Source organism: Carassius carassius, chromosome 47, assembly GCF_963082965.1.
Source record: "Carassius carassius chromosome 47, fCarCar2.1, whole genome shotgun sequence".
Lineage (NCBI taxonomy): Eukaryota > Metazoa > Chordata > Actinopteri > Cypriniformes > Cyprinidae > Carassius > Carassius carassius.
Genome location: NC_081801.1, coordinates 14,915,129 through 14,942,499, shown reverse-complemented (window position 1 = coordinate 14,942,499; position 27,371 = coordinate 14,915,129). Strand labels below are relative to the sequence as shown.

The following is a 27,371-nucleotide window of genomic DNA, read 5'->3' as shown; positions in this document are numbered from 1 at the left end:
TGGTGAAAAGACATTCCTGTAGCGATACCAGTACAATATCCAAGAGTCAATATTTACTGACGTTAACACACAGGGAAAATGTGTATCGGACGTCTCACTGATACAAGCGGGGTAAATAATGTTTTGATTAAAAGATAGTTAATATTAAAAATCAGCGAAACCTTTAAAAATTTAAAATAAAAATGTATAATAGTGCTCTCATTATAACTTTATGTATATGACAGTAAAGTTATTAATGTTCTGCATTTCTGTTTTGAGCTGCGCAAATTGAAGATGACCAGTAGAGTGACTCATTTGATACCAGGTTTTTTATCAGTGGGATTTAAATCTTTTTGTTATTTATGTAACATAACGTTAATATTACGACTTATACTTACCTGCACAAAATGCCCCGAATGCATGAATGTGTCTGCATGGCTGTGAATTTACTCCTTTTGTGGACATGTTCTTCACGCAACAACGTGCAAAAACATGGCAACTAAACTCTAAAATTCACAGCATTTTATTATAATAGTGTTCTCATTATAATGTTATGTGTATGACAGTCCCAGTCATAGTTATTAGTATTCTGCATTGTTGTTAGTTCTGCTCGCGCTGCGCGCTGAATAAATAGTTACCCTAGTACTAAAATGAAGTGCTTGACTCAAACAAATGCATATTATACATGATAAATAAAATATACACAATATATTTAAACTGGCTGAAATGTTTTGAAATTACTTGTACCCTACCTGATCAAAACAAATCCAGTCTTTCACTCTGCCTGTGTCAGTTTGAGTCTTGTTAAGGTTTAAAATTCCTGCTGCCAAGATGTTCCTCTGTCCGACACAGATTATGGGAAGTGAAATCTATCTTAATTTTAATTCACATACGTTCAAATATTTATTTGAAGCTTCTTTTTTATTCTTATTTATAGCATTATCATAATAGGCTGTATTTTAACTTATTGAGAGATAACCAGTTGTTCTATGTGAAATCAGACCCCCATATAGCCAAAATGGCATGATCATAACACCCCACAAATATTCAGCTGTGAGACTGGTAGTCGAATCAGGCTCCCCCTACTGAAGCAGCAAATCATTGACTATTCAGGGTCAACCCTAATATAATCACCGTCCACTTTATTATGTACACCTGTTCAATTGCTTGGTAACACAAATTGCTAACCAGCCAATCACATGGTGGCAACACAATGGATTTAGGCATCTAGATGTGGTGAAGATGACTTGCTGAAGTTTCAGACCGAGCATCAGAATGGGGAAGAAAGGGGATTATCCAAAGAGAGAATATCCATTGAGCGGCAGTTGTGAGGACAAAAATGCCTTGTTGATGTCAGGAGGAGAATGGGCAGACTGGTTAGAGATGATAGAAAGGCAGCATTAACTCAAATAACCACTCATTACAACCAAGGTATGCTGAATACCATCTCTAAAGCACAACACGTCCAACCCTGAAGCAGATGGGCTTCAGCAGCAGAAGACCAAACTGGGTGCCGTTCCTGTCAGCTAAGAACAGGAAACAGAGGCTACAATTCACACAGGCTCACCAAAATTGGACAACAGAAGACTGGAAAAACATCGCCTGGTCTGATGACTCTCGATTTCTGATGCGACATTCAGATAGTAGGGTCAGAATTTGGCATAAAGAACATGAAAGCATGGATCCATCCTGCTTTGTCTCAACAGTTCAGGCTGGTGGTGGTGGTGTAATGGTGTGTGGGATATTGGCAGCCATTTATGCTGCGGCGCCTGGGGAGCAGTTGGGGGTTCAGTGCCTTGCTCAAGGGCACCTCAGTCGTGGTATTGATGGCCCGAGACTTGAACCCACAACCCTAGGGTTAGGCGTCAAACTCTCTAACAACTAGGCCATGACTTCCCAAAAGAAGTGGTCCTTTTCCCAAATTTATATATATATATATATATATATATATATATATATATATATATATATATATATATATATATATATATATATATATAAAATATTTGGGAAAAGGACCACTTCTTTTGATCTAGTGTAGACATGATACAGAGCTGAAGCTTACTGTAAAATTAGTTTATTTGCTTGGTAGCGCTTATAAGACACAAGTTGCCAGATCAGGGTGCTGACCCACCAAAGACTGTCCAATTAGAGACGAAACGAAGATGCACTTTTCTGGGAAAAACCCATTTATTTGGTCACAACTCAACAGATGGTTTGGTCGTGGCTGTGGTTTTTCTACAAAAATATAAAACAATGACATAAACATGAATATACATAATATACATGATAATAGTAAAAATAAATTATAACAAACTGGCAATAACACAGCACAGTAAATTAAACTTGATAATTAAACATCAATATGAACATTATTTGCAAAAGATATGTAGAATACAAGGCAGGCTGTAATTCTTATATTATAAGCAGTGCACATCTGTAACTTGACACCCTATTAGAGCCGGGACGCTTATGAAGCGCCACTCAGTCTGAGCTACGAGAGCGCATGCGCTTAGAAAGTTATATTTAACAGTATACCCATTAGATATAAAGAAATGCAGCGAACCCTCTTTAAAACGGGAACTTAACTTGTACTGATAACAACAAATGTTACTCTAGCACTCACCAGATATGTATATAAGTATATAAACAACGGGGTTACAATGTTTACAATGTTACACGCTAATTATAAATGCACGCATACACATAGACATCGTTACCTCACGGACATATTAACTTGTATACAAACGTGAATAAGTCTCTCATCGACTATATAATTAGCGTTTCAAACTTACTTTTGCATTCACGCACAACACTTTGTCCAAAAGGCGATCTTTAAACAGTCACAAAACAATGATAATGCAGAAACTTAAGCCTTCGACCCGTATCCCGTTGCACTGATCTTCAGTCACTGTGAGGGCGGGGGGAATCACGTGGTCAAGGTTTCTGGACGCTAATTCGCTCAGGTGAAGTGGTCTGTGTATATACTTGTCTCAACATGTAGAAGGAGAGATTTAAATAGAGTCAGAATAATAGGAACCCATAGCCTTTTTTTACAGCTGCCCCCAGATTTCCATAAGGAAATATGTACTTATACAAAAAGGCTTATTTTATTGGTTGAATTTACAATTACTTTAATCAGGAATGGCAGGTAATTGTATAAGGCGTGCGACTGGGCTAGTGTAAGCCTTTTCTCCCACCTGAACTTTGGCTGTCCTCACTCTGGTGTTAGCTCCACGGTATACTTCTGACACCTTCCCCACGGGCCAGAGAGCTCTGGGTAGCTGCGGGTCACTGATCAGCACCGTAGTGCCAACCTGGATGTCTGGAGTATCCCTTTGCCATTTGTGACAACCTTGAAGACCAGGGAGGTAGAATTTGACGTAATGTCTCCAAAATTGGTCTGCACTGTGGCGCCATCAACGCCGACTGATCAGTTCCGACTGTGGGTATACTGTCAGGGGGAGTGATGCATCCGACCGCCCCATTAGAAGACAATTTGGAGTAATAGGGTCAGGATCGGAAGCATTACATGATGTATATCCCAGTGGTTTGGAGTTCAAAATTCCCTCAATCTCTACCAGCACGGTTTGAAGGACCTCAAAGGTTACTGATTGAGTTCCTAGAGTAACCATCAGTGCGTTTTTCAAAGAGCGAATTTCTCGCTCCCAACAGCCTCCAAAGTGTGGTGAATTTGGTGGATTGAATTGGAATTTGATCTGCTGTTTGGCCAATTGTCTCTGCAGATCTGGGCCAAGAGCTGTAAAAGCTTCCCTTAGCTCTCTCTCACCTCCTCTGAAGTTCGCGCCTTGGTCTGACAGAAGTTCATGGGGTTTTCCCCGTCTAGCTGTGAACCGCCTGAGAGCCATAAGGAAGGAGTCAGTTTCCAGACTGTGCAGGATGTCGATGTATACTGCTCTAGTGGTGAGGCATTTGAATATTATTCCCCATTTCTTCTCACTGCGCCGACCTGTTCTGATAGTGTAAGGATCGAAGCAGTCCACGCCAGTGGAGTAAAAGGCGGGCTTGAAAAGACGCAGTCTTGTTGGGGGAAGGTCCGCCATTTTAGGCACCTCTGGTTTCTTCCTCCATCTCTGACACTGCACACACTCTCGTTGCAAACGCTTGATGGCCTCTCTTCCACGCAGAACCCAGTACGTACGGCGGAGTTTAGCGAACACCCTCTCAGGACCTGGATGACAAAGTTTAGAATCACAACTTTGGATGATAAGTTTTGTGATAGGGTGTCTTGGATCCAGTACAATAGGATGAATGTTGTTGGGCTCCAGGTAGGGACTATGTCGTAAACGTCCACCGACTCGGATTAATTGGGATTCTCCATCAAGTTCTGGGGCTAATGCTCTTAGTCTGCTGTTGCACGCAAGTGGTTTACCAGTCCTCAGTTGCTCTAAGTCTGATGGAAAACATTCCTGCTGTGCTTGCTGCAGAACACTAATCTCAGCTCTTCTGTAGTCACTAGCTGTTGGATTACTATCAGTAGACCCTTGAAGAGCTATGGACTCGATTAGCTCCTCGAGAGTCTTAAACTGACTGAAATCAGAATATGTGAAGCATATTAGAGCGCAAGTACCAACCTTATGAAGTTCATTATTGTCTAGCTCCTTTGAAGTGGGGCATTCAGGCCACAGATTAGGTGGATCTTTCAGGAAGAGTGGTTCTTGGTACCAGTGACTTTCTGGGCCAAGCTCACAAAGTCTCCTTCCCCGAGTGATGTCATCAGCTGGATTGCTTGTGGAGGGTACATATCTCCAGCTGTGTTTCTCTGTGAGATCCTGTATCTCTGCAACCCGAGTCCCCACAAATACTTTGAACCGGCATGAATCGGATTGTAACCATGTGAGGACAGTGGTAGAGTCAGTCCATAAGATTGTTTGGCGTATGGGTAGGTTCAACTCGGTTTGGAGTACTTTGGCAAGTTGAGCTCAAGTCAGTGCAGCGCATAATTCCAGTCGTGGAACAGACTGTTGTTTTTTTGGTGCTACACGGGATCTGGCTGTTAGGAAAGCCACCTCTTTGCCCATGTTGGCCCTCTGTTCGAAGATATACCACGGAGCCATATGCACGTTCGGAGGCATCACAGAAAACATGAATGTCTCTTAGGCTTGTTGCTGTGTCTTTGATGGGGCTACAGTAAAACCGAGGAAGAACAATATTTTGTAGGGCTGGTAGCTCCTCCTCCCACTTAATCCAGGTTTGTAACAGATCTGCAGGCAAGTGTGGATCATCCCAATCTCGTTTTTTATCCCACAGGTGTTGTACAATGATCTTGGCGCAAGTGGTATACGGGATGAGGTACCCTAACGGGTCGTACTGGCTGGCCAGCACTCTATATATTTTGCGCATGGTGGTCTCACAACTGTCCTTAGCATGGTATTTGTATTAGAGTGTATAAGACTGATGGTTCCAGAGGAGCCCCAATGTTGATTCATGGATGTCCGTACGGTCTTGCGAAATCCAGAGTTCTGCACATATGGAATCGTGGGGCAGGTGACTTATCATTGAAGGGGCATTGCTAGACCACTGCCTCAACTCAAAGCCTCCATCTGCCAGCAGGGTCCTGATTCTGTCAACAAAGCATTTTGCCTCTTCTGCTGAAGTGAAGCTTTGTAAGCAGTTATCTACATAAAAGGATTTCAGCACAGAATTACGGACATCATCTCCGGGCTGGCTATGATCAATGGCATGTTTCTGGAGTGCAAAGACGGCGCAGCATGGGCTGCAAGTGGTGCCGAAAGGAAGGACCTGCCATTCGTACACACTGGGTAGTTCTTGTGCATTTAGGTCTCTCCAGAGGAAGTGCAATAGTGGTTTGTCTTCTGGGAGCAGCCTAACTTGGTTGAACATCCCCTTGATGTAGCTGCTGACTGCCACGGAATTTTCCCTGAATCTGAGTAGCACCGCAAGTTGAGATGGCCCCAACACTGGTCCTGGGAGCAGAAGCTCATTGAGGTTTTGTCCATGATATTGGAACGAGCAGTTGAAAACTATTCTGTTTTTCGCATTGTGCTGCACCATGTGGTGTGGGATGTACCAGGAGCCAAATGTGTCTGTTACAGCATCTTGAGGTAAATTGTTAACATATCCTGCTTGTACCAGTTTTGCAGTCTCTTTGGTATAAGCGGCTGCTTGCTGGGGATTTTTGGCTAGTCTCCTTTCAGTGGCCCTCAGCTGCGACAAGACTGCTTCTTTAGGTGCTTTGAGTTCAGGCATGTTCTTGACGCGCAGGAGAGGGGTTGCATATCGTTTGACGCCCTCCACTTCAACCCTTGCTGTCTTCCTTTCCAGAAGCTTGGTCCTGTTTGGATCTGAGACACATCTTTTCGTTACGCCAGGGTAGTAAGTCCATCTGCCATAATTTCTCTACTTACCTGTAGAGATCAGCTTTCGGGAATGAGACTCCAGTAAAGAGACAGTGTTGTTCAGTCATGTCCTTCCGTAAGTGTTGGATCTGACCCTGTAATGTCCAGCCAAGACGTGTCTTTATGGCAGCTGGTCCCCCTGGAGGCCCTAGCCTAACTGGTTCCACAGGAGTGATTAGATGGAGATAATCTGATCCAATGAGCAACACAGGACAGACCGCTTCGAAGTCATGCAGTGGAAGTCCTTTAAGGTGCTGATATCTCTCCCTCGGAGTCTTCACTGGGTGTGAATGTTCTGCTAAGCTTAGCTGTAGAGCAGTGAAAGCACCTTTGATGTGATACCTTTTAATCGGCTGAGCAATTGGTGAGATCACAAATGAGACTGCTGCTCCTCTGAGCACTTGTAGCTCCTGCCTGATTGTTCTGAGTGGGAGATCTTCAGGGTGACATTTGAGGCCCAACTGATGTGCTGCACTGTAGAGGAGGATAGTTCTTTCTGATCCATCATCCTGGATTGCGTATGCATTCAACCTTTTCTTGCCATTTCTGAGAATCACTTTGCTGATTTTAAGTAGAACCTTCCTGCTGGTAGGCGGTTTATGAATCAGGAGAATCTCATTCATGGTATTGAATAGACAGCTGTTTGTATCAGCAGTTTCATCTTTAACAAACTTTGGATTCTCTGGCTTACCAGCACTGATGTCATGCAGAGCCATAAGGTGTCAACTGCCGCACTGTCTGTCAGCGCATCTTCAGGTTACATTCTGCAGACTTGTGAGTTCTGCCACAACGCCAGCATATATTATTGTCTTTGACCCAGCTTTGTTTTTGCTCCTTAGTAAGCTGTTTGAAGTTGCTGCAGTTGTTAAGGGAGTGCTTACTGTTGTCACAGTAGGGGCAGTAGGGCCTCAGAGAACTGATAGATGGTGGAGTAGACAGTGTAGACTCAGGATTCACCTTCTCAGTACCTAGAAAAATTGTGGTGCTTTTAGTGGCTGGCTTAGAGTCTCTGAAAGTCTCTCGTGTTCGTGTTGAGGGTCCTCTGCACTGATTGCTTACGAACCTTGTAGTGACCTCTTGAACTTCAATTTCGAACTCCAGCCATTCTGCAAGATCCAGAAGAGTAGGGATGGGTACACGATGTGGATGTGCAAACCTCCGAAACCCTGATCTCAGGTCATGGGGAAGCTTTCCAAGCAGCCGAGACACATGAGAACCACATTGTAACTCGTGAGCGCCCTTCCTGCCTAACTGCTCCAGCATGCCAACTAGTGAACGGACTTTAAGAGCGAAAAGATGAAATGCCTTCTGATCTCCACTAGCTATGCTTGGGCCATCCATTAACTCGGCAATGCGCTGGAGAGCCAGTTGATGTGGCTGGCCATACTGTTGGTCTAAAGCGGCCATTGTTCTTGTGTAAGGATGTTGAGAATGCAATTAGTAAAGCCTCCTCTAACTTCAGATGGTCCATCAGTATCTGAAATTTGATTCTTTCCGTTGTATTAGCTGGGAGGACATTCTCCAGAGCAATTTTCAACCGCGAGAACTCTCTTGGGTTGGGATGTATGAAGTCAGGGATCGTAGGAGTTGGACCTCGATACATCAGTTCTTGTTCAGGCGGAGGTGATGGAGTAAGTGACCAGCATTGTATTTGTGGATGCCTGGCAATGTCTTGAGAGTCCCTATATGGAGAATTGGAAGGGTCCTGTCTATGGGAATATTGCACGTCGGATCTCTGACCCGTTTGTGGCATATAATGGTAGGAGGCACTCTGTTTTGTAAGGGGGGCAGATACTGGAGTTGGGCTTTGAAACTTGTTTTGAGTCTGATGCTCCATTTGTAGCCTGAGGCGTTGAGCTGGTACAGGTTTGCTACCCATTTCCACAGAATGTGCCTGTGGCTGGACACGTGGTGCAGGTATAGGACGACTGGAGCTATGCTGCCTTGGAAGGGCAACAGGTGAAGGTGGCTGATTTCCTGGACATTGTTGATCCATCTGAATTTGTAGCTGCTTCATCTGTTGCTTGAGCTGAGAAAGCTCCTTAACGTATGGTCATTTGCGTTCTGGAATGTGTTTCTCTCCTGCTGTATCATTTGCAGGGCTATGCGGAGATCCTTATTCTCTCTCCTTATGATTTCGGATGCAGATTCATACTCGTCGCCAGACCACTGTAGCGGACTGTCTACTTCATAACCTGGTAACAATGGAGTAAAGCCTTCCTCTGCTTCGTCGCCTTCAGCCAGTCTGGTTGAATGTACGAGTGGTGACATGGGTTGTGTAACATGCTTAGGGAGGGTGAATCCAGTGAGATCATACTCATCATAACGCGCGGGAAGGACAGTCTTCCTCCTGACTCGCACAGTTGGCTCATCCTCTTCGTATTGTGACATCTTCTATCTCTTTGGCAAGTCCAGGTTCCGGCTCGAAGGACCATGTAAATTATTTTATTTGCTTGGTATCGCTTATAAGACACAAGTTGTCAGATCAGGGTGCTGACCCACCAAAGACTGCCCGATTAGAGACGAAACGAAGATGCACTTTTCTGGGAATAATCCATTTATTTGGTCACAACTAAACAGATGGTTTGGTCGTGGCTGTGGTTTTTCTACAAAAATATAAAACAATGACATAAACATGAATATACATAATATACATGATAATAGTAAAAATAAATTATAACAATCTGGCAATAATACAGCAAAGTAAATTAAACTTGATAATTAAACATCAATATGAACATTATTTGCAAAAGATATGTAGAATACAAGGCAGGCTGTAATTCTTATATTATAAGCAGCGCATATCTGTAACTTGACACCCTATTATAGCCGGGACGCTTATGAAGCGCCACTCAGTCTGAGCTACGAGAGCGCATGCACTTAGAAAGTTATATTTAACAGTATACCCGTTAGATTTATTAAGAAATGCAGCGAACCCTGTTTCAAACGGGAACTTAACTTGTACTGATAACAACAAATGTTACTCTAGCACTCACCAGATATGTATATAAGCATATAAACAATGGGGTTACAATGTTTACAATGTTACACGCTAATTATAAATGCACGCATACACATAGACATCGTTACCTCACGGACATATTAACTTGTATACAAACATGAATAAGTCTCTCATCGACTATATAATTAGCATTTCAAACTTACTTTTGCATTCATGCACAACACTTTGTCCAAAAGGCGGTCTTTAAACAGTCCAAAAACAATGATAATGCAGAAACTTAAGCCTTCGACCCGTATCCCGCTGCACTGATCTTCAGTCACTGTGAGGGCGGGGGGAATTACGTGGTCAAGGTTTCTGGACGCTTATTCGCTCAGGTAAAGTGGTCTGTGTATGTACTTGTCTCAACATGTAGAAGGAGAGATTTAAATAGAGTTAGAATAATAGAAACCCATAGCCTTTTTTACACTTACCACTGACATCCAAAACATTTTAAGTAAACTGGAGACATGCTGTGTTCACGCCATGTCATAATAACCATAATTACTAGATGACAACTCTGGACGTTCTACTTGAGGTGGTTCATGTCCTCTGACTTAGAATTATGTATTTTAATGGCAACACTATTAGCACAAAAATGAAACCCTATGATTGAAGCGATCAGTAGACAAAGCCACAGTACTACAAATAATAGTCATTATGAAAGTGGCTCATTAATTAAGGTGTAGTTTATTTTTAGTGGGACATTAGACAGTTTTTCAACTATGTGCCAGCTACATTAAACAGTATGGTATGTATGAAGGGGTCTAGCGTATCAGCAGTTTCATCTTTAACAAACTTTGGATTCTCTGGCTTACCAGCACTGATGTCATGCAGAGCCATAAGGTGTCGACTGCCGCACTGTCTGTCAGCGCATCTTCAGGTTACATTCTGCAGACTTGTGAGTTCTGCCACAACGCCAGCATATATTATTGTCTTTGACCCAGCTTTGTTTTTGCTCCTTAGTAAGCTGTTTGAAGTTGCTGCAGTTGTTAAGGGAGTGCTTACTGTTGTCACAGTAGGGGCAGTAGGGCCTCAGAGAACTGATAGATGGTGGAGTAGACAGTGTAGACTCAGGATTCACCTTCTCAGTACCTAGAAAAATTGTGGTGCTTTTAGTGGCTGGCTTAGAGTCTCTGAAAGTCTCTCGTGTTCGTGTTGAGGGTCCTCTGCACTGATTGCTTACGAACCTTGTAGTGACCTCTTGAACTTCAATTTCGAACTCCAGCCATTCTGCAAGATCCAGAAGAGTAGGGATGGGTACACGATGTGGATGTGCAAACCTCCGAAACCCTGATCTCAGGTCATGGGGAAGCTTTCCAAGCAGCCGAGACACATGAGAACCACATTGTAACTCGTGAGCGCCCTTCCTGCCTAACTGCTCCAGCATGCCAACTAGTGAACGGACTTTAAGAGCGAAAAGACGAAATGCCTTCTGATCTCCACTAGCTATGCTTGGGCCATCCATTAACTCGGCAATGCGCTGGAGAGCCAGTTGATGTGGCTGGCCATACTGTTGGTCTAAAGCGGCCATTGTTCTTGTGTAAGGATGTTGAGAATGCAATTAGTAAAGCCTCCTCTAACTTCAGATGGTCCATCAGTATCTGAAATTTGATTCTTTCCGTTGTATTAGCTGGGAGGACATTCTCCAGAGCAATTTTCAACCGCGAGAACTCTCTTGGGTTGGGATGTATGAAGTCAGGGATCGTAGGAGTTGGACCTCGATACATCAGTTCTTGTTCAGGCGGAGGTGATGGAGTAAGTGACCAGCATTGTATTTGTGGATGCCTGGCAATGTCTTGAGAGTCCCTATATGGAGAATTGGAAGGGTCCTGTCTATGGGAATATTGCACATCGGATCTCTGACCCGTTTGTGGCATATAATGGTAGGAGGCACTCTGTTTTGTAAGGGGGGCAGATACTGGAGTTGGGCTTTGAAACTTGTTTTGAGTCTGATGCTCCATTTGTAGCCTGAGGCGTTGAGCTGGTAGAGGTTTGCTACCCATTTCCACAGAATGTGCCTGTGGCTGGACACGTGGTGCAGGTATAGGACGACTGGAGCTATGCTGCCTTGGAAGGGCAACAGGTGAAGGTGGCTGATTTCCTGGACATTGTTGATCCATCTGAATTTGTAGCTGCTTCATCTGTTGCTTGAGCTGAGAAAGCTCCTTAACGTATGGTCATTTGCGTTCTGGAATGTGTTTCTCTCCTGCTGTATCATTTGCAGGGCTATGCGGAGATCCTTATTCTCTCTCCTTATGATTTCGGATGCAGATTCATACTCGTCGCCAGACCACTGTAGCGGACTGTCTACTTCATAACCTGGTAACAATGGAGTAAAGCCTTCCTCTGCTTCGTCGCCTTCAGCCAGTCTGGTTGAATGTACGAGTGGTGACATGGGTTGTGTAACATGCTTAGGGAGGGTGAATCCAGTGAGATCATACTCATCATAACGCGCGGGAAGGACAGTCTTCCTCCTGACTCGCACAGTTGGCTCATCCTCTTCGTATTGTGACATCTTCTATCTCTTTGGCAAGTCCAGGTTCCGGCTCGAAGGACCATGTAAATTAGTTTATTTGCTTGGTATCGCTTATAAGACACAAGTTGTCAGATCAGGGTGCTGACCCACCAAAGACTGTCCGATTAGAGACGAAACGAAGATGCACTTTTCTGGGAATAACCCATTTATTTGGTCACAACTAAACAGATGGTTTGGTCGTGGCTGTGGTTTTTCTACAAAAATATAAAACAATGACATAAACATGAATATACATAATATACATGATAATAGTAAAAATAAATTATAACAATCTGGCAATAATACAGCAAAGTAAATTAAACTTGATAATTAAACATCAATATGAACATTATTTGCAAAAGATATGTAGAATACAAGGCAGGCTGTAATTCTTATATTATAAGCAACGCATATCTGTAACTTGACACCCTATTATAGCCGGGACGCTTATGAAGCGCCACTCAGTCTGAGCTACGAGAGCGCATGCGCTTAGAAAGTTATATTTAACAGTATACCCGTTAGATTTATTAAGAAATGCAGCGAACCCTGTTTCAAACGGGAACTTAACTTGTACTGATAACAACAAATGTTACTCTAGCACTCACCAGATATGTATATAAGCATATAAACAATGGGGTTACAATGTTTACAATGTTACACGCTAATTATAAATGCACGCATACACATAGACATCGTTACCTCACGGACATATTAACTTGTATACAAACATGAATAAGTCTCTCATCGACTATATAATTAGCATTTCAAACTTACTTTTGCATTCATGCACAACACTTTGTCCAAAAGGCGGTCTTTAAACAGTCCAAAAACAATGATAATGCAGAAACTTAAGCCTTCGACCCGTATCCCGTTGCACTGATCTTCAGTCACTGTGAGGGCGGGGGGAATTACGTGGTCAAGGTTTCTGGACGCTAATTCGCTCAGGTGAAGTGGTCTGTGTATGTACTTGTCTCAACATGTAGAAGGAGAGATTTAAATAGAGTTAGAATAATAGAAACCCATAGCCTTTTTTACACTTACCACTGACATCCAAAACATTTTAAGTAAACTGGAGACATGCTGTGTTCACGCCATGTCATAATAACCATAATTACTAGATGACAACTCTGGACGTTCTACTTGAGGTGGTTCATGTCCTCTGACTTAGAATTATGTATTTTAATGGCAACACTGTTAGCACAAAAATGAAACCCTATGATTGAAGCGATCAGTAGACAAAGCCACAGTACTACAAATAATAGTCATTATGAAAGTGGCTCATTAATTAAGGTGTAGTTTATTTTTAGTGGGACATTAGACAGTTTTTCAACTATGTGCCAGCTACATTAAACAGTATGGTATGTATGCTTGTGTGAATGCTTTTTACAAACTGAAATCTTGTAATTACAGTAATTTCCAACATGACATGATTCTGCTGTGAAAAAACTTTAGAACTTATTATATCTGGAGGCTTTTGGTGAGCAATGCTACTGACGTGGTTTTTGCCATTTCCATTCGCTCAGTTCAGGGACTGCTGACAGGGAAACTGATGCAAATTGACTTGGATAAAAATCTTAAGTTGAATCATTTTGCAGAACGCTTCAGGGGTTCCAGACATATGAAGCTATATTCATAGATCAAATGATGAATAGAAGCTACTTTACGTACTTACATTCAATTCTCCTTGATAAGATCCAAATACACCTCCTCCCCCACCCAGGCAGATAGGAAAAAAAATTACCCCAAAAAAATGATGGAAACATTAATCACTGAACAGTTTATGAGGAAAACACCATGCCCCTTCATATTAATTTAGCCTGTTAAAACAACATAGTGCTGAGATAGTATGACGGTAGATCAGGCTTGTAAATGCCTCGTTGACCTCTTGGCTTATTACTTGCAATTATATTTCAAGGGACAAAAAAAAAAGATGCATTTTAATAAGGTTCCTCCAAATGAATAATTAATTCAGCGTGAACTGTCGACTTTCACACTGTGAGCCTTCATGGCAGCACAGCCATAAACAGTCTGAGAGCAGCTGCTCTGCCAGACACAGACTGGGGCTTGTTTTCAGAAACTTGTTCCTCTTGTCACAGGCACAAAGCACAAGAGCCTCCCATTCTGTGGGCTGAAGGATGGATCTGTGGAGGATTCTTTTTTACATTTTTTCTGATGGCTTTTTCTCTGTGTTGGAATCTATCAGAATGGTGATACCCATGGGGGACATATGTACCCCATGGGGATTCTGTATTGTTGTACCTGTACCGGTGGACACAGTTCCTTTTCAAGGGAAAAAGATATAAATATCAAAAATAATTAAATAAATAAATAAATAATTATAATAATAAAAAAAAAATAATAAAAAAAAAAAAAAAAAAATATATATATATATATATATATATATATATATATTTAACAATTAAGAATAAAATGTATAATTTTATGCAGTTTTATAAGATTCTAAATTTGCATGAGTCAAATGTGTGGTAGAATTCAGTATGTGTTAATTAGTAGTTCATTGGAAAAAAAATAATAATTTCTGTTCATTTACTCACCCTCAGGCCATCCAAGATTAAGGTGACTTTTTTCTTCATTAGAACAGTGAAGAAGATTTTTAGCTAAAACCGTGGCACTTAGTGATTCATACAATGCAAATCAACAGCTACTATCACTTTAAAACAAAAAAGTCCTCAGTATGCCAGTCCAAGGCGATGGCATTAACCTTGATTACAGTGCTCTGTGATTTTGTTTGTGTCGTAAATAATATTCGGTTGTATATAAAAACTAGTCTGTAAACTTTATGGTAGACATAAACAGTGAGTTATAAGGGAGAGGTGTGGCAAATAGCATGTGAGGTTTCATGCTCTCAAGACAACTCAGCTAACGCCTCAAAATTTGTCCTTCATGTACCAGGATTTACTTGAGCTTGTAAATTACAACCAAGGACAGATAATCCAGTTGGTCGTGAGCATGACAGATGTATGGAAATTACTGACTACGCTGGGTGTAGCAGAGCCCGACTGCCCTCAGGCAGCTGACTTCAGGGTTTTCGCTCTCCTACTACTCATCCCTCTTTCTCTCTCTGATGATGTTGCTTGGGTTTGTAGCATTGTTTATTTACCCACAAACTCTGAGGTTAGAAGATAACTGAGCAGAAACAGCCCAGACTGATGAATGAGACAGAGCCAGGGGTTGTTACGGCTTGTAATGAATAGCAGACTTATTTTGTATTCCGAGTTGGTGAGTATCGATCTGAACCAAGGTTCTGGCCTCCTCCATTTTGTTGGCATCATGTGTGGAGGGTGCCCAAGGGTTCACCTGCCTACCTGTCAGGGACACAGAGTGATGGATTAATAGAGCTTTATGGTCTTGGTGGCCATGTTAACTGAATACCTAGGACCCCTGGAGAGAGGGCTTGAATTGGAGCATAGATGCCACCCCAGACTTTGACCCATTGGTCATGACATCAGCACGGCAAGGTAGGTGAACTTGTGCCTCTGCTGCCCTCTGCCAGCTGGCATAGACATCAAAAAGAGAATGTGGACAGGATGGCAGATGCTTCAGTGGCCATTTGCTGTTGTACTTCTGTTTGTTTACACTGGTACATGATTACAATACAGAAACAGTGAGATTCTGCTGGACTTCCTGTGATTTGGCTGCTGGTAATAGCAGCTGTGCTGGTATTCAGAACACAAGCATGTTTTCGGATTGTGATATTGTTTCTATTCAAGAATAAATAAATAAAAAAAATTCTATTTTCACTAAAATCTATGATCTTCACTAAAATTTGATGGCTTCCAGTATATTTTGCTGTATGAATATTTGAATATTCAGTACACCAAAATAAAGATCAGAGCGTACTTTTTTCTACTTTTAAACAAAAAAAAAGTTTTCATTTATATGCTGTCAGTTGCTGATGATCGCATTATTTTTAATATTCATTTGTTTACATGAGAGATCGCTCGTTTCTCCATCCTGTTCACGTGTGTTTTTGTTGAGGTTCCTCTTCAGGAACTCGAGCTGCGTCAAATGTGCTTTTGGGGAACACGCTTAGCGTGAGCGACTCTGAATATCGTGTGTAATCAGTCCATTGGAAGAGCGTGACGTTACAGGCGGGGTGACGTAAGTGACCAGGAAGCTATAAAAGCACGTGCCACACAGCTGGCGTCAGCTTCGCGTCTTTCAGCAAGCGCTCTGTGTGTGAATGTCACTTGTTTGTCTTGTGAGTCTAATTTACTGTTGTCTGTCCAGTTAGAGCTCCTAGACATGCCGAAGAGCAAGGCGAAATCTAAGCATTGTGATGGTGACTCCAAATCGCGCTATAGGTTGTGTGTTCCTCCCTGTATATAATGGGTGGGGATACACACAGCTTATGCGTGGTTTGCCTGGGAGCGAAGCACGCTGAGTCAGCTCTCGAGGGGGCCGACTGTCTGCACTGTGAGCGAATGTCGGTGCGGCTGCTTTGTTCATGGAGGGCCCTCTTCGAGGAGGGGGCCTTTGCCAGCGTTCCCCGCGGTGCTGGTCCCGCTTCTGCCGAGGCAGAATGGCGGCTGCACTCGTGGGGTTCGCAAGTGGATTTGGTGGAGGGAATGGAGATGGGCCAGTCCCTATCTCCTTCCACTTCCGCCAGATCCAGCGCCCAATCCCTGGAGTCGGAAGCACACTCTGCGGTTCCTTCCACCCAGGGAGAGGGATCGACGCTCCGCCTCTCTTCCTACAAGGAGGTTGATGTGGAGTCAACAGGGATTCGCCACCCCATTCGCCGCAATATGAGGAGCTTTTGGAGGTGGTTACTCGTGCGGTGGCCAAATTAAGTATTGAGTGGCCCGCCGAAAAAACAACTGAACTGCAGCGAAGCAAGCTTGATGAACGCTTCCTGCGTGCGAGTCAGCCACCTCCCAGCCGGGGCCTTCCATTCTTTCCCGACCTGCATGATGAGATCGCCAGGTCGTGGAAACGCCCATTCTTGGCCCGCCTCTACATCCCCTAGTCTGATTACTATAGAAATTTGGTGGGGATGGGAGAGCACGGCTATAGAGTGATGTCCCGGGTGGAACAGATGCTCGCGAGCTATCTGTCCCCCGGTGCGGCATCGTCTCTGAAGGCCCCGGCACTGCCCTCAAAGGCACTCAGAGCAACCTCTGCTGGGGTAGAGCAGTACACACCACAGTACACGGTGCCCGTCTCGCCTCAGCGCCCTCTGGGGGCCGGTCTGCCAACCCTGCCAGTATTCCAGGGCACAGTGGTCCCCAGCGAGCATCGGTCTCAGTATCTTCCGCCCGTGCGCGTAGCGGGGCTGAGACGCTCACCGCCCCTGCGGGGGTCTCTTACACCAGAAGTCAGTCTCGAGAGACTGATTCCCTTAGAAGATTATTTAGCAGCATGGAAACTACTGCCAAATGTATCTCAATGGGTCCTGCTCATAGTAGAAAAAGGCTACCGTATTCAGTTCGGCTCTGCGCCGCCAAAATTCAACAGGGTCATCCTGACAATAGTCGGCCCGGTCTGGTTATGGAACAGGAAGTGAAATCCCTATTAGAGAAGTAGGCCATCGAGGTGGTCCCTCCTCAAGACAGGGAGTCCGGATTTTACAGCCGGTATTTCATAGTTCCAAAGAAGGATTGGGGTTGCGTCCGATTATAGACTTGAGGGTCTTAAATCGTTCAGTTATGAGATTGAAGTTCACATATCCATCCTTCCACAACACAGGAAGTTTCTGAGGTTTCGATTTCAGGGCGAAGCTTACCAATATCTAGTACTTCCCTTCGGCCTTGCACTCTCACCCCGCATGTTCACAAAATGTGTAGACGCGACTCTGGTCCCCCTGCGCATGCAGGGCATCTGCATTCTTAACTATATCGACGATTGGTTGATTTTAGCTCAGTCAGAGCAGGTTGCGGCTCAGCATCGAGATGTATTTCTCGCAAATATGGGGGAGCTGGGTTTGAGACTGAACGCCAAGAAGAGTGTACTTTCTCCGGTTCAGAGAACCACCTATCTAGGCGTAGTATGGGATTCGACCGCGATGCAGGCACGATTGTCCCCTGCTCGTATCGAGTCGATCCTCATCTCAGTCGAGAGAGACAGGGAAGGCCAGTCACTTACTGTAAAACAATTTCAGAGATTGTTGGGTCTGATGACAGCTGCGTCCAACGTGATACCTCTTGGCCTGCTGTACATGAGACCCCTACAGTGGTGGCTCAAGACCAAGGGATTTTCCCTGAGGGGCAATCTACTTCTCACTGTCAAGGTCACGCGGCGCTGCCTCCGTGCCTTAGACATGTGGAAGAAACCTTGGTGCTTGAATCAGGGCCCGGTGCTGGGAGCTCCTTGTCGCCCTGTAGTACTAGTGACGGACGCATCTCTCACCGACTGGGGTGCAGTCATGAGTGGCCACCCTGCCCGTGGTCTGTGGAGCGGTCGCCATCTAACATGGCATATCAATTGTCTAGAAATGCTAGCAGTTTATCGTGCACTGAAGCACTTCCTCCCAGACCTAAGGTGTCACCATGTGTTGGTCTCTTACATCAACCACCAGGGAGGTCTGCGTTTGCGCCATTTGTACAAACTGGCGCACCAGATCCTGGTGTGGTCCCAGAGCAAACTCCTCTCATTAAGAGCAGTATATATTCCTGGGAAACTAAATATGGGACCAGACATACTGTCGAGGCAGGGGCCGAGGCCCGGGGAATGGAGGCTTCACCCAGAGGTGGTGAAGCAGATATGGAGAGTATTGGCAGGGCTCAAGTAGACCTTTTTGCGACTCAAGAGACATCACAATGTCCCCTTTGATTCTCTCTAGTTCATCCAGCTCCTCTGGGACGGGACGCTATGGTACAGACCTAGCCGAGGCTTCGTCTGTATGCCTTTCCCACTATTGCTCTGCTCCCGGGAGTTCTGGTGAGAGTATGCCGGGACGGGGTCCGTCTGTTATTAGTAGCCCCGTTCTGGCTGGGCCGAGTATGGTTCGCAGACCTGGTCTCGCTCCTTGACGGCTCTCCATGGGAGATACCGATCAGGAAAGACCTACTCTCACAGGCACAGGGCACGATAATTCACCCTCGCCCGGAGTTGTGGAAGCTGTGGGTGTGGCCCCTGAGGGGGCACAACGGTTAGCAGTTGGTCTCTCAACTGAGGTTGTTGAGACCCTCCTCCAATCCAGAGCTCCCTCAACGAGGAAACTGTACGCCCTGAGGTGGAAACTCTTCACCTCATGGTGCAGAGACCGCCAGCTAGACCCAGCAAACTGCCCAGTTGGTACAGTTCTGGAGTTTCTACAGGCTAGGCTCTCTGCAGGGTTGACTCACTCCACGCTGAATATTTACGTGCCGGCCATTGCGGCCTACCACGCCCTTCTCGATGGCCAGTCTCTGGGAAGACACCCCCTAGTTACATGTTTCCTCCGTGGTGCGCTGAGGCTGAGACCTCCAGTACGGTCCCGTATTCCCCCGTGGGACTTGGTTGTGGTGTTAGAGGCAATGTCCAAACCCCCGTTTGAACCCATTCAAGATATTTCAGACAGACATCTTACACTTAAAACCTCCTTTCTGTTGGCTATCACCTCTCTGCGGAGAGTAGGAGATCTTCAGGCCCTCTCTATGGTCCCCACCTATCTTGAGTTTGCACCTGGCATGACCAAAGCATTCATATACCCTCGAGCGGGATATGTTCCCAAGGTTCCCTCTGTTACACCACGACCTGTAGTGCTGCAGGCCTTCTGTCTTCCTTCCTTCTGGGAGCCCGACCAAGCGAAGCTAAATTGTATGTGTCCAGTTCGAGCGCTGGACGCATACGTCCACAGAGCTGCCCTGTGGAGAAAAACTGACCAATTGCTTGTATGCTACGGTCCCCCCAAGAGGGGTTTTCCTGCTTCTAAGCAGACTATTAGTCGTTGGATAGTCGAGGCTATCATCGCCACCTATGAGTCCTCTGGTCGTCCCCCGCTGTTGGGAGCCAAGGCTCACTCTACTCAGGGTATGGCGTTCTCCAAGGCCTTCCTAGCAGGTTTATCCATGCTGGACATCTGCAATGCTGCGGGGTGATCCACGCCCTCTACGTTTGTTAAATTCTATCGCCTAGATATGCCAGTCACTCCAGGCGCTTCTGTCCTCTTGTCCTAAGCTGTGCTCTTCGGATACACACTAGGCAGGGGTTTGGTAGTCTGGCGGCGTTGGTACTCGTTCCCCAAAGCGCATTTGACGCAGCTCGAGTTCCTGAAGAGGAACGTCTCTAGGTTACATATGTAACCCTAGTTCCTCGAGGGAACGAGACATTGCGTCTCGAAGCCATACCCCCGGCACCCCTGCCGGCGCTTGCTGGTACTCGAAGTTGACGCCAGCTGTGCGGCACGTGCTTTTATAGCTTCCTGGTCGCTTACGTCACCCCGCCTGTGACGTCACGCTCTTCCATCGGACTGATTACTCACGATATTCAGAGTCGCTCACGCTAAGCGCGTTCCCCAAAAGCGCATTTGACGCAGCGTCTCATTCCCTCGAGGAACTAGGGTTACATATGTTACCTAGAGACGTTTTGTACTCGTTCAGAAGATGTGTAATAGTGCCCCCAAGTTTATAACAATGGCATGAAAAGCCATAACAACTCATCTTTGGCAAGGAAGCATTGTCTTCTTTTTAAAGACGAGATAACTCTTCAATGGCAGGGAAAGAGTTTATATTGAGTAACTTACTTTATAAACATAATATGGCCAGTTATGTAATTATGAATTTTTGCATCATCAACAGAAATAGTTCCAAAACACCAGCATGAACCATATCTCATCTAATCAAGTGATGGTTTTGTTCCCGAATGAATCACTCTTTCAGTTTGCTGAACAAATTATTTAGTGTCTCACTGAATGAATCCTCTGAATGAATCAGTGTTTGAACAAATCAATTTAATGAATGATTCATTGACTCACTTATAAAAAAGGTGACTTGTTTCATTCCTGAATGAAACAGTGTTTGAACGAATCACCTGAATTAATGATTCAATGGCTCACTCATAAAGATAGTGGCTGCATCCGAATATGTGAAAAGAATAGTATGTCAGAATTCACAATATGCATAAAACAGTATGTGAAAAAGAACCTACGGTAATATTCGTAAGAGTGCATCCAGTACTATCCCATGAGGCCATGAGAGAGGATTTGTCAATGGCTGTAAAGTGATGCAACTGGCACTTGTAGGTAACATGACAACATCAACATGATAAATGTAGCATGTCTAGATTACATTCATACTACACACATCCATACTATATTGAGTCTTCTTTTTTTAATGTTTGCAAAGTAATTATTTAATCTTAAGAAGTATCTAGTCAGAGAGTTTGCAGCTTTGGATGCAGCCACTCATCTGTTTCATTCCAGAGTGAATCTGTAGGCTTGAATAAATAGATTGAATGAATGATGCAATGACTCACTCATAAAAACAGTCACTTCTTTGTTCCTGAACGAAACAGTGGGTTTGAACGAATTGTTTGAATTATTGATTCAGTGACTCACTCATTAACAGGAAGTGTCTAAAAATCCCCACCGGTAATGCCATTCAACACTAACGAGCAGAACGATAGCAGTGAAACATTTCCTAGTGCTGTTGAACTGTTATATCAACACTTTTGAAACAACAGTTAAACTAGAACTAGCTGTTGCATTCCAGGACAAAAGCTTAGAGAGATGTTTCAGACAATTCCATTTGCATCATTAAAAGCTACAAAAGATCTCTGGTGATAAAAAACGAAGAAGCTGGAGCGCCTCCCACTATAATTAGCTGCTACCACCATGTGTTTGACTAATAGGCAGATTAAATTGGCCTTTGTCAATCACAGCCCACTGAAAGCCTCCTTCATTAATCAACTTTGGAAAGCACCCTGTGGCAAAGGCCATCTCTATGGAAAGGAATCAGTAGTAGAGCACAAAAGAACTGTCTTAACTCTCTTATTAGAATATTCACACATTATGCTGGCAAATTTTATATTCATTGCTCTAGGGGAGTTATTCAGTTGATTACTTTTGAATTTGATCTTGCAAGCCTTTACGAAAAATTAAGAACATAAACAAATACATTTTATATATAGAGAGAGAGTTTAGTTAATATGATATTGCTTGAGTTAATTATATTAATGATAATGCTAATATTATTAATGATAATCACAAATGATATGCACCTAAACAACTTTTTACTCTTACTGAGGGGCTTTGGGTATATATAAGTCAAAAAGTTGTTGGGAAACACTGCCCTGTGGTACAGTATTTTTCATGGACTCTCAGCTCTAGAGCTTCATCAGTGCACCATCCATCTCATATTTGACTGGTCGAGGTGCACTTTGGCTATGGAACAGATGCCAGGGGCAGCAGCACACCTCAGGGAAATCATTCTTTTTAGTGGTGTGTATCCCCCAGACAGATGTGCCGTGATTAAAAGAAGGAGGAAAAATCTGTCAAATGGCAATGTGTGGCGTGTTAATTAAAGGTGCAATTGTTGTGAAAAGAGTTGTGTTATTCAGCAAATTTTCTTTGTTGTCTTACCCATTGAAGTATGGACACATATACACTGCAAAGTTCTGGGAGTGGCAGCCACATTTAAATACAGGAGTGATTAATGATCTGAGTGTACAGAATATGGGAGTCAGTCCTGAAAATTTGATAGCTGACATAGTGGTAGCCATAGCAATGGTGTAGTCCTGCCACACCTTAGCTGCATCTAAAAATTGCATGCTGTACGGTAGGTACTACAAATGGTTTGAAACTTTCTTAGAGAATGTTAAAAAAATATGTTTTTTATTTAGTATGAATGTGTGTAGTTTAAATAAAATTTGAACATACATCTGCCATGTTGTCACTGTCATGTGACCTACGCCGCCAGTTGTGTCACGTCACTGCCTTTCACAATCTTCTCACGTGGCCTCATGGGATAGTAAAATGTCCAGTGAGTGCACACTTCAGTTTTGCCGGAAGTAGGAGGATGTCCAGGTACTGTTCACTTATTGGTTTATGAGTTCAGACATGATTCTCTGCTCGCATGCTGTTTTTTTTATTTGTTATTTTTTTATTTGCCTACTATATGGTATAGAAGTAGGCATATTCAGACACATTGGAAGTACATTTCCCACATTTAAAATGCGTGTTTTTAATGCTGGTAACACCAATTACAAAAAAATAAAAATAAATAAACAAGCGGCATATTTAAAAATGATTTAGGTTTAGTAATAATGTAATTATTATTTTTTGTTTGTTTAGATTTTTGCACGCACCAACCCATAACCCTGGAAAACAAAATGATTAAAAAACAAAAAAAACTATAAATGTCACAGACATGGTGTACCTGATTGAGGGCACAAGGGTACTTGACAAATTCAAGCAACTAAAAAAAATGAATGCAAAACAATATTGTTTCATATTATTCAATACTGTTAGGTTATATTATGGGGTTTCTTGACTATTTAAAATAAATCTATTCCATTGTCACCTTATTTTAAGAATGACCCATATGCAGTTTGTGCAAGACCTTTGACTGGTTTGATGTATTAAGTGAGCGAGCTTTGGTGAGTTTTAGTAGGATTACTGTGGCAAAACACTCCTTATTGATGGGTAAAGGACTTTGAATTCTCCACAAGGACAGTTAGTGAACATATGCGTCATATATAAGATTTTTTTAAATGGATTCTGGAAGGCATTTGCAGAGGTGTTTGTGGGATGCTGCATGACACAAGTCTTTCTGACCTCTATTGAGTCAGATTCTCCAAATGAAGACTGCATTTGGTCATAATCAACCATGAAGGAGATAATAACTCTGGAAAGCAGCTCCAGCATGGTGCTCTTATAGCTTTGCGTCCCATTTGTCAAGCCATTTGAGCGAGAGCTCAGTTGCTTGTCAGTGGGAGAGATGACAATTGATTCATAAATTTGCTTTGATAAATTGTGCAGCAGGGCTGCGTGCTTCTAGTGCTAAATCTAGAGAGGAGGAGGAACAAAGAGCCTGTGCTCCCTTCCTGTTTATTAGTAACTTCCTGCAAGACTTCATGCTTTTTACATTTTACAGAAATATTTTCAGCTGCTCCGAATGAAAGCAGATGCATCTGGTAACCGAAGAAAATACATTGTGAGTCTGGAGAATCTAGGGTTTGGTTGTGTGCTTCAGTGCACCTAACCATGACACGAAGACTGAAATGAGAAGTGTTGTGCATGCACTTGATGGATTAGTCTTTCCTTTGAAATGCCTCGTTCAAAATGCCTAGGAGGAAATATATCATTATGTTTTCTAGGTTTAGAAAATGCCCCTGTGCCATATTGTAAAATTTGACCTTTTTATGACTAACCAAAACACCCTACATCAGTGACGCATGAATGCTTATTTCCATCTTTCTGTGAAAATGTGTTCGCAATGTTTTTCATTTTGCTTCATGCTTGGGGCGTACCATGTTAATCTTATAGTACACATCTTTGAAAATGGTATAACACAACACTGTTCTGCAATTCTCTCGAAGTGCCACTGCAAATGTACAATCTAAACAAATGATTCATGATTCACCTCTGTCTCATCACATTATTCGGAGTAGAGGGCTTGATGGGAGTACAGTAGACCCAAATGGACCAAACCCACTGTGTTGTGTTGTATTGTTCTACAGGGACTTTGTTTGGAACTATTTGTTGGCGGAGCAAAAACAGACAACAAATACCTTGTAGTATTGTGGCTAAAATCTAAGTAACTTAATATTTACTTCTGTGTTTTAGTAACTTACAGAGTGGTGGGATTTGAGTTGTGTGACAGGTCTAGGCACAGTCTTCCACCAGAGCTGCTCTGCTCTCAAGCAATTCAAAAGCTCTGCTTTCTACCTGGGTATAAAGCTGCTGCCATTTGATTAAGATTTGACAAATGAACTCGCGCATCATTGGATTCTGGCTGTGTCAACTGTGTTTGCATTATATTTACATTAGCCACTGTCAATCACATGATAATCACTGCAAGCAGGAGGACAAAAACAGAATTTAGATAGATCAAATTTAGACAGATAGACAGATTTAGACAGAATTTAGATAGATAGATAGATAGATAGATAGATAGATAGATAGATAGATAGATAGATAGATAGATAGATAGATAGATAGATAGATAGATAGATCTAGATAGATGATAAATGTAAACATATAAACATTGTAAAATTTTCATGGTTATTTCAGTTATTGAAAATGATTTAATATGATAATAGTTTTAGTTAAAAATAACAACACTGGAAAATAGTCATCTTTTAAATTAGCAACGCAGATCCTGAATCCATAATATTTTGGATTCGTTTATTTTGAGTGTAGCTAGCGCGTCCAAATAATTTTTGGTGACACTCTATAAAACAGTAGGCCCAGTGTTTTTGTCTGTATTGCGTGCAGTGCTCTGTGTGTAAGCATCTTTGTGTATGCGTCTGAGAGTGTGGGGGTGTGAACGGTCCTTCTAGCTGTCACTCTCACATTGACAGAGAGGTTTGGAGAGTCCTGTGGACCTGCTCTCTACTCTGCAGTTATTACTTTATATCAGACTCTCTTAACCGACGCTATTTCACAGTGATTACTCAATGAAAGCAACACAGGTGACCCCGCTGCCTCACTCTAGATGTCTCGTCCCACCCATGTATCCCACAATCCTGTGCTACATCCACTCCCACACCGGACCAATCATCTCGCCCTCCTTCCTGCACTCTGAATCATGTTGGCTCTGCCAAGTCTAAAATAAAGAGGATGATTTATTGTCGTCCAATATGCAGGGCCACTGTCAGAACCCGACCTGCCGTAGCCTCTAACTGCGCTCTGAATGCGAGACGACACACCTTTGGGGAATGGGATTTTTGCCTGGGGCAGTACTGCAGAGTTGCACTGATGTGCATAAAGGACGCTGAGAGAGAGGAAAAAACCACAAGGTGACTTTCCTCATCCTTCCTGAAGTGAATAAGATATTTAATAAGATGTTATTTTCCCTCCTGAATTTCATGGATTTAGACATATGTAGAAAATATGAAGCCATGTGTGTTGGATACAGTAGAGACTTTATGTTATATATTAACATTATTATTAAAACATTTGTTGTATGGACATGAATCGTGCTTCAAACATGCCTGTTGTTGAGGCGTGCTGTTACTTTTCAGACTTGCAACCATAAAATGATGAGTGGCTTAAATTCAGAGCCGATCCTAGACTTCTGGGGGCCCTAAGCAAAACTTTTCTGTCTGTGCGTTCATAATAAAAAATAAATAAAAAATGTACAATTAAACTGTTTAGCCTATAATAGCCTGCTGTACAGAAATTCATTAAAGTAATCAAATGTAAAAAAATAAATAAAGGACTGCATAGACTTTATGCAGAAGAAATTAAGTTATACAATATTCAATGAAGAGCAGTGAATAATTATCTCATTTTCTTTTGTTGTTTAATTAACAGATGATGACAGATAGCAGCAGGTTTTTACCGTAGGATTGTGTCACAGAATGCACAGATAATGTCTAGCGATCAATTACTTTTCAAACTGTTTATCTGTGTTTCAGTCCATCTCGAATTGCGCACATGGAAAGCGCTTGGGGAACAGTGTCACTTCCGCAGCTCAGTGGGAATTTAACTGTTTTTTAGTATCAAGCAAGGCTGGAAGGAGACTGTATATCAGTCACGTTCCATGATTTGACTGATTTGGTACATAGAAAGGGCGACAGCACACCACATTAAGTAAAGAAACAGTCACATTAAGTAAAGAACAGTCAAAAACTAAACTAAAATTAAATAATTGTTAAGAGCAAAGGGGCCCTCTGGTGTTTTGGGGCCATACATAACATGCATACTTTGCATAAAGTGAGGATCGGCTCTGCTTAAATTAAAGGATAATATGAATTTTCTTTACATTTTTTTACTTGTCCTAGTAAGCAATCACTCTGAATACTCTAGCAACAACATGATGGACTAAAAATAAATAAAAATTTTCCTTTAAATCTGGTTTAAATCTAGTTTAAATCTACTGTGCATTGCTACTTGCATTGGAATACATTTTGGCTGAAAACTGTACAAGGAGGCATGTGAAATGCGCAGCTGTTTTCTTTTCATTTTTTTTTTTTAATCCGTTATCTTAGTAGCAGTTTATAGTATGGTTTTATCAGTTCAAATGAATGTATTAATTATAGCTTAAAGTCAATTTATACATGTATTCTTACACTTTTAAAAAACTGAACAAGTGTGTATTATTTTTATATGAAAATTAAGTAAGATTAATAAATGCTGTAAAAAATAAAACAATTTTAAAAAAGCTCATAATACCTCGTGCTGTATTCATGAATGCATTCTGCATATGTTAACATATAGAACCTTATTAGGAAGTGTTATGAAGGCCAGAATTACCATATGGGAATTTGGGCAAACGTCCAAGGCCACAATGTAGGCCTGTGTAAAGGTTTTCATGGTCAAAGATGTCAAAACAAAACTGCAAAAAGTTGATGAGTCCACTAAAAATCAACCTCCACCTACCCAAGGTGC

At 42.7% G+C, this 27,371-nt stretch overlaps 2 protein-coding genes across 14 annotated transcripts in view; one reads left to right on the top strand and one right to left on the bottom strand.

Moving 5' to 3' along the window:
* Positions 1-27,371, top strand: part of LOC132130988 (neurexin-1-like) — a 429,322-nt gene that overhangs the window by 364,535 nt on the left and 37,416 nt on the right. The gene's annotated exons all lie outside the window — the stretch shown is intronic.
* On the bottom strand, positions 2,177-5,343 carry LOC132130251 (uncharacterized). Its single transcript, XM_059541950.1, has 3 exons — positions 5,010-5,343; positions 2,775-4,921; positions 2,177-2,217 (listed from the first exon to the last, which is right to left on the bottom strand). Exons 1-2 carry the CDS (start codon positions 5,341-5,343, stop codon positions 3,399-3,401), a joined length of 1,857 nt encoding a protein of 618 aa, XP_059397933.1. The 3' UTR covers positions 2,177-2,217; positions 2,775-3,398.

Coding starts and splice junctions, on each gene's coding strand:
- LOC132130251 (XM_059541950.1), bottom strand. CDS start 5,343: ATGCGCAAAATATATAGAGTGCTGGCCAGCCAGTACGACCCGTTAGGG. Junction 4,922..5,009: donor GGGCCAACATGGGCAAAGAG/GTGGCTTTCCTA, acceptor CACTGACTTGAG/CTCAACTTGCCAAAGTACTC.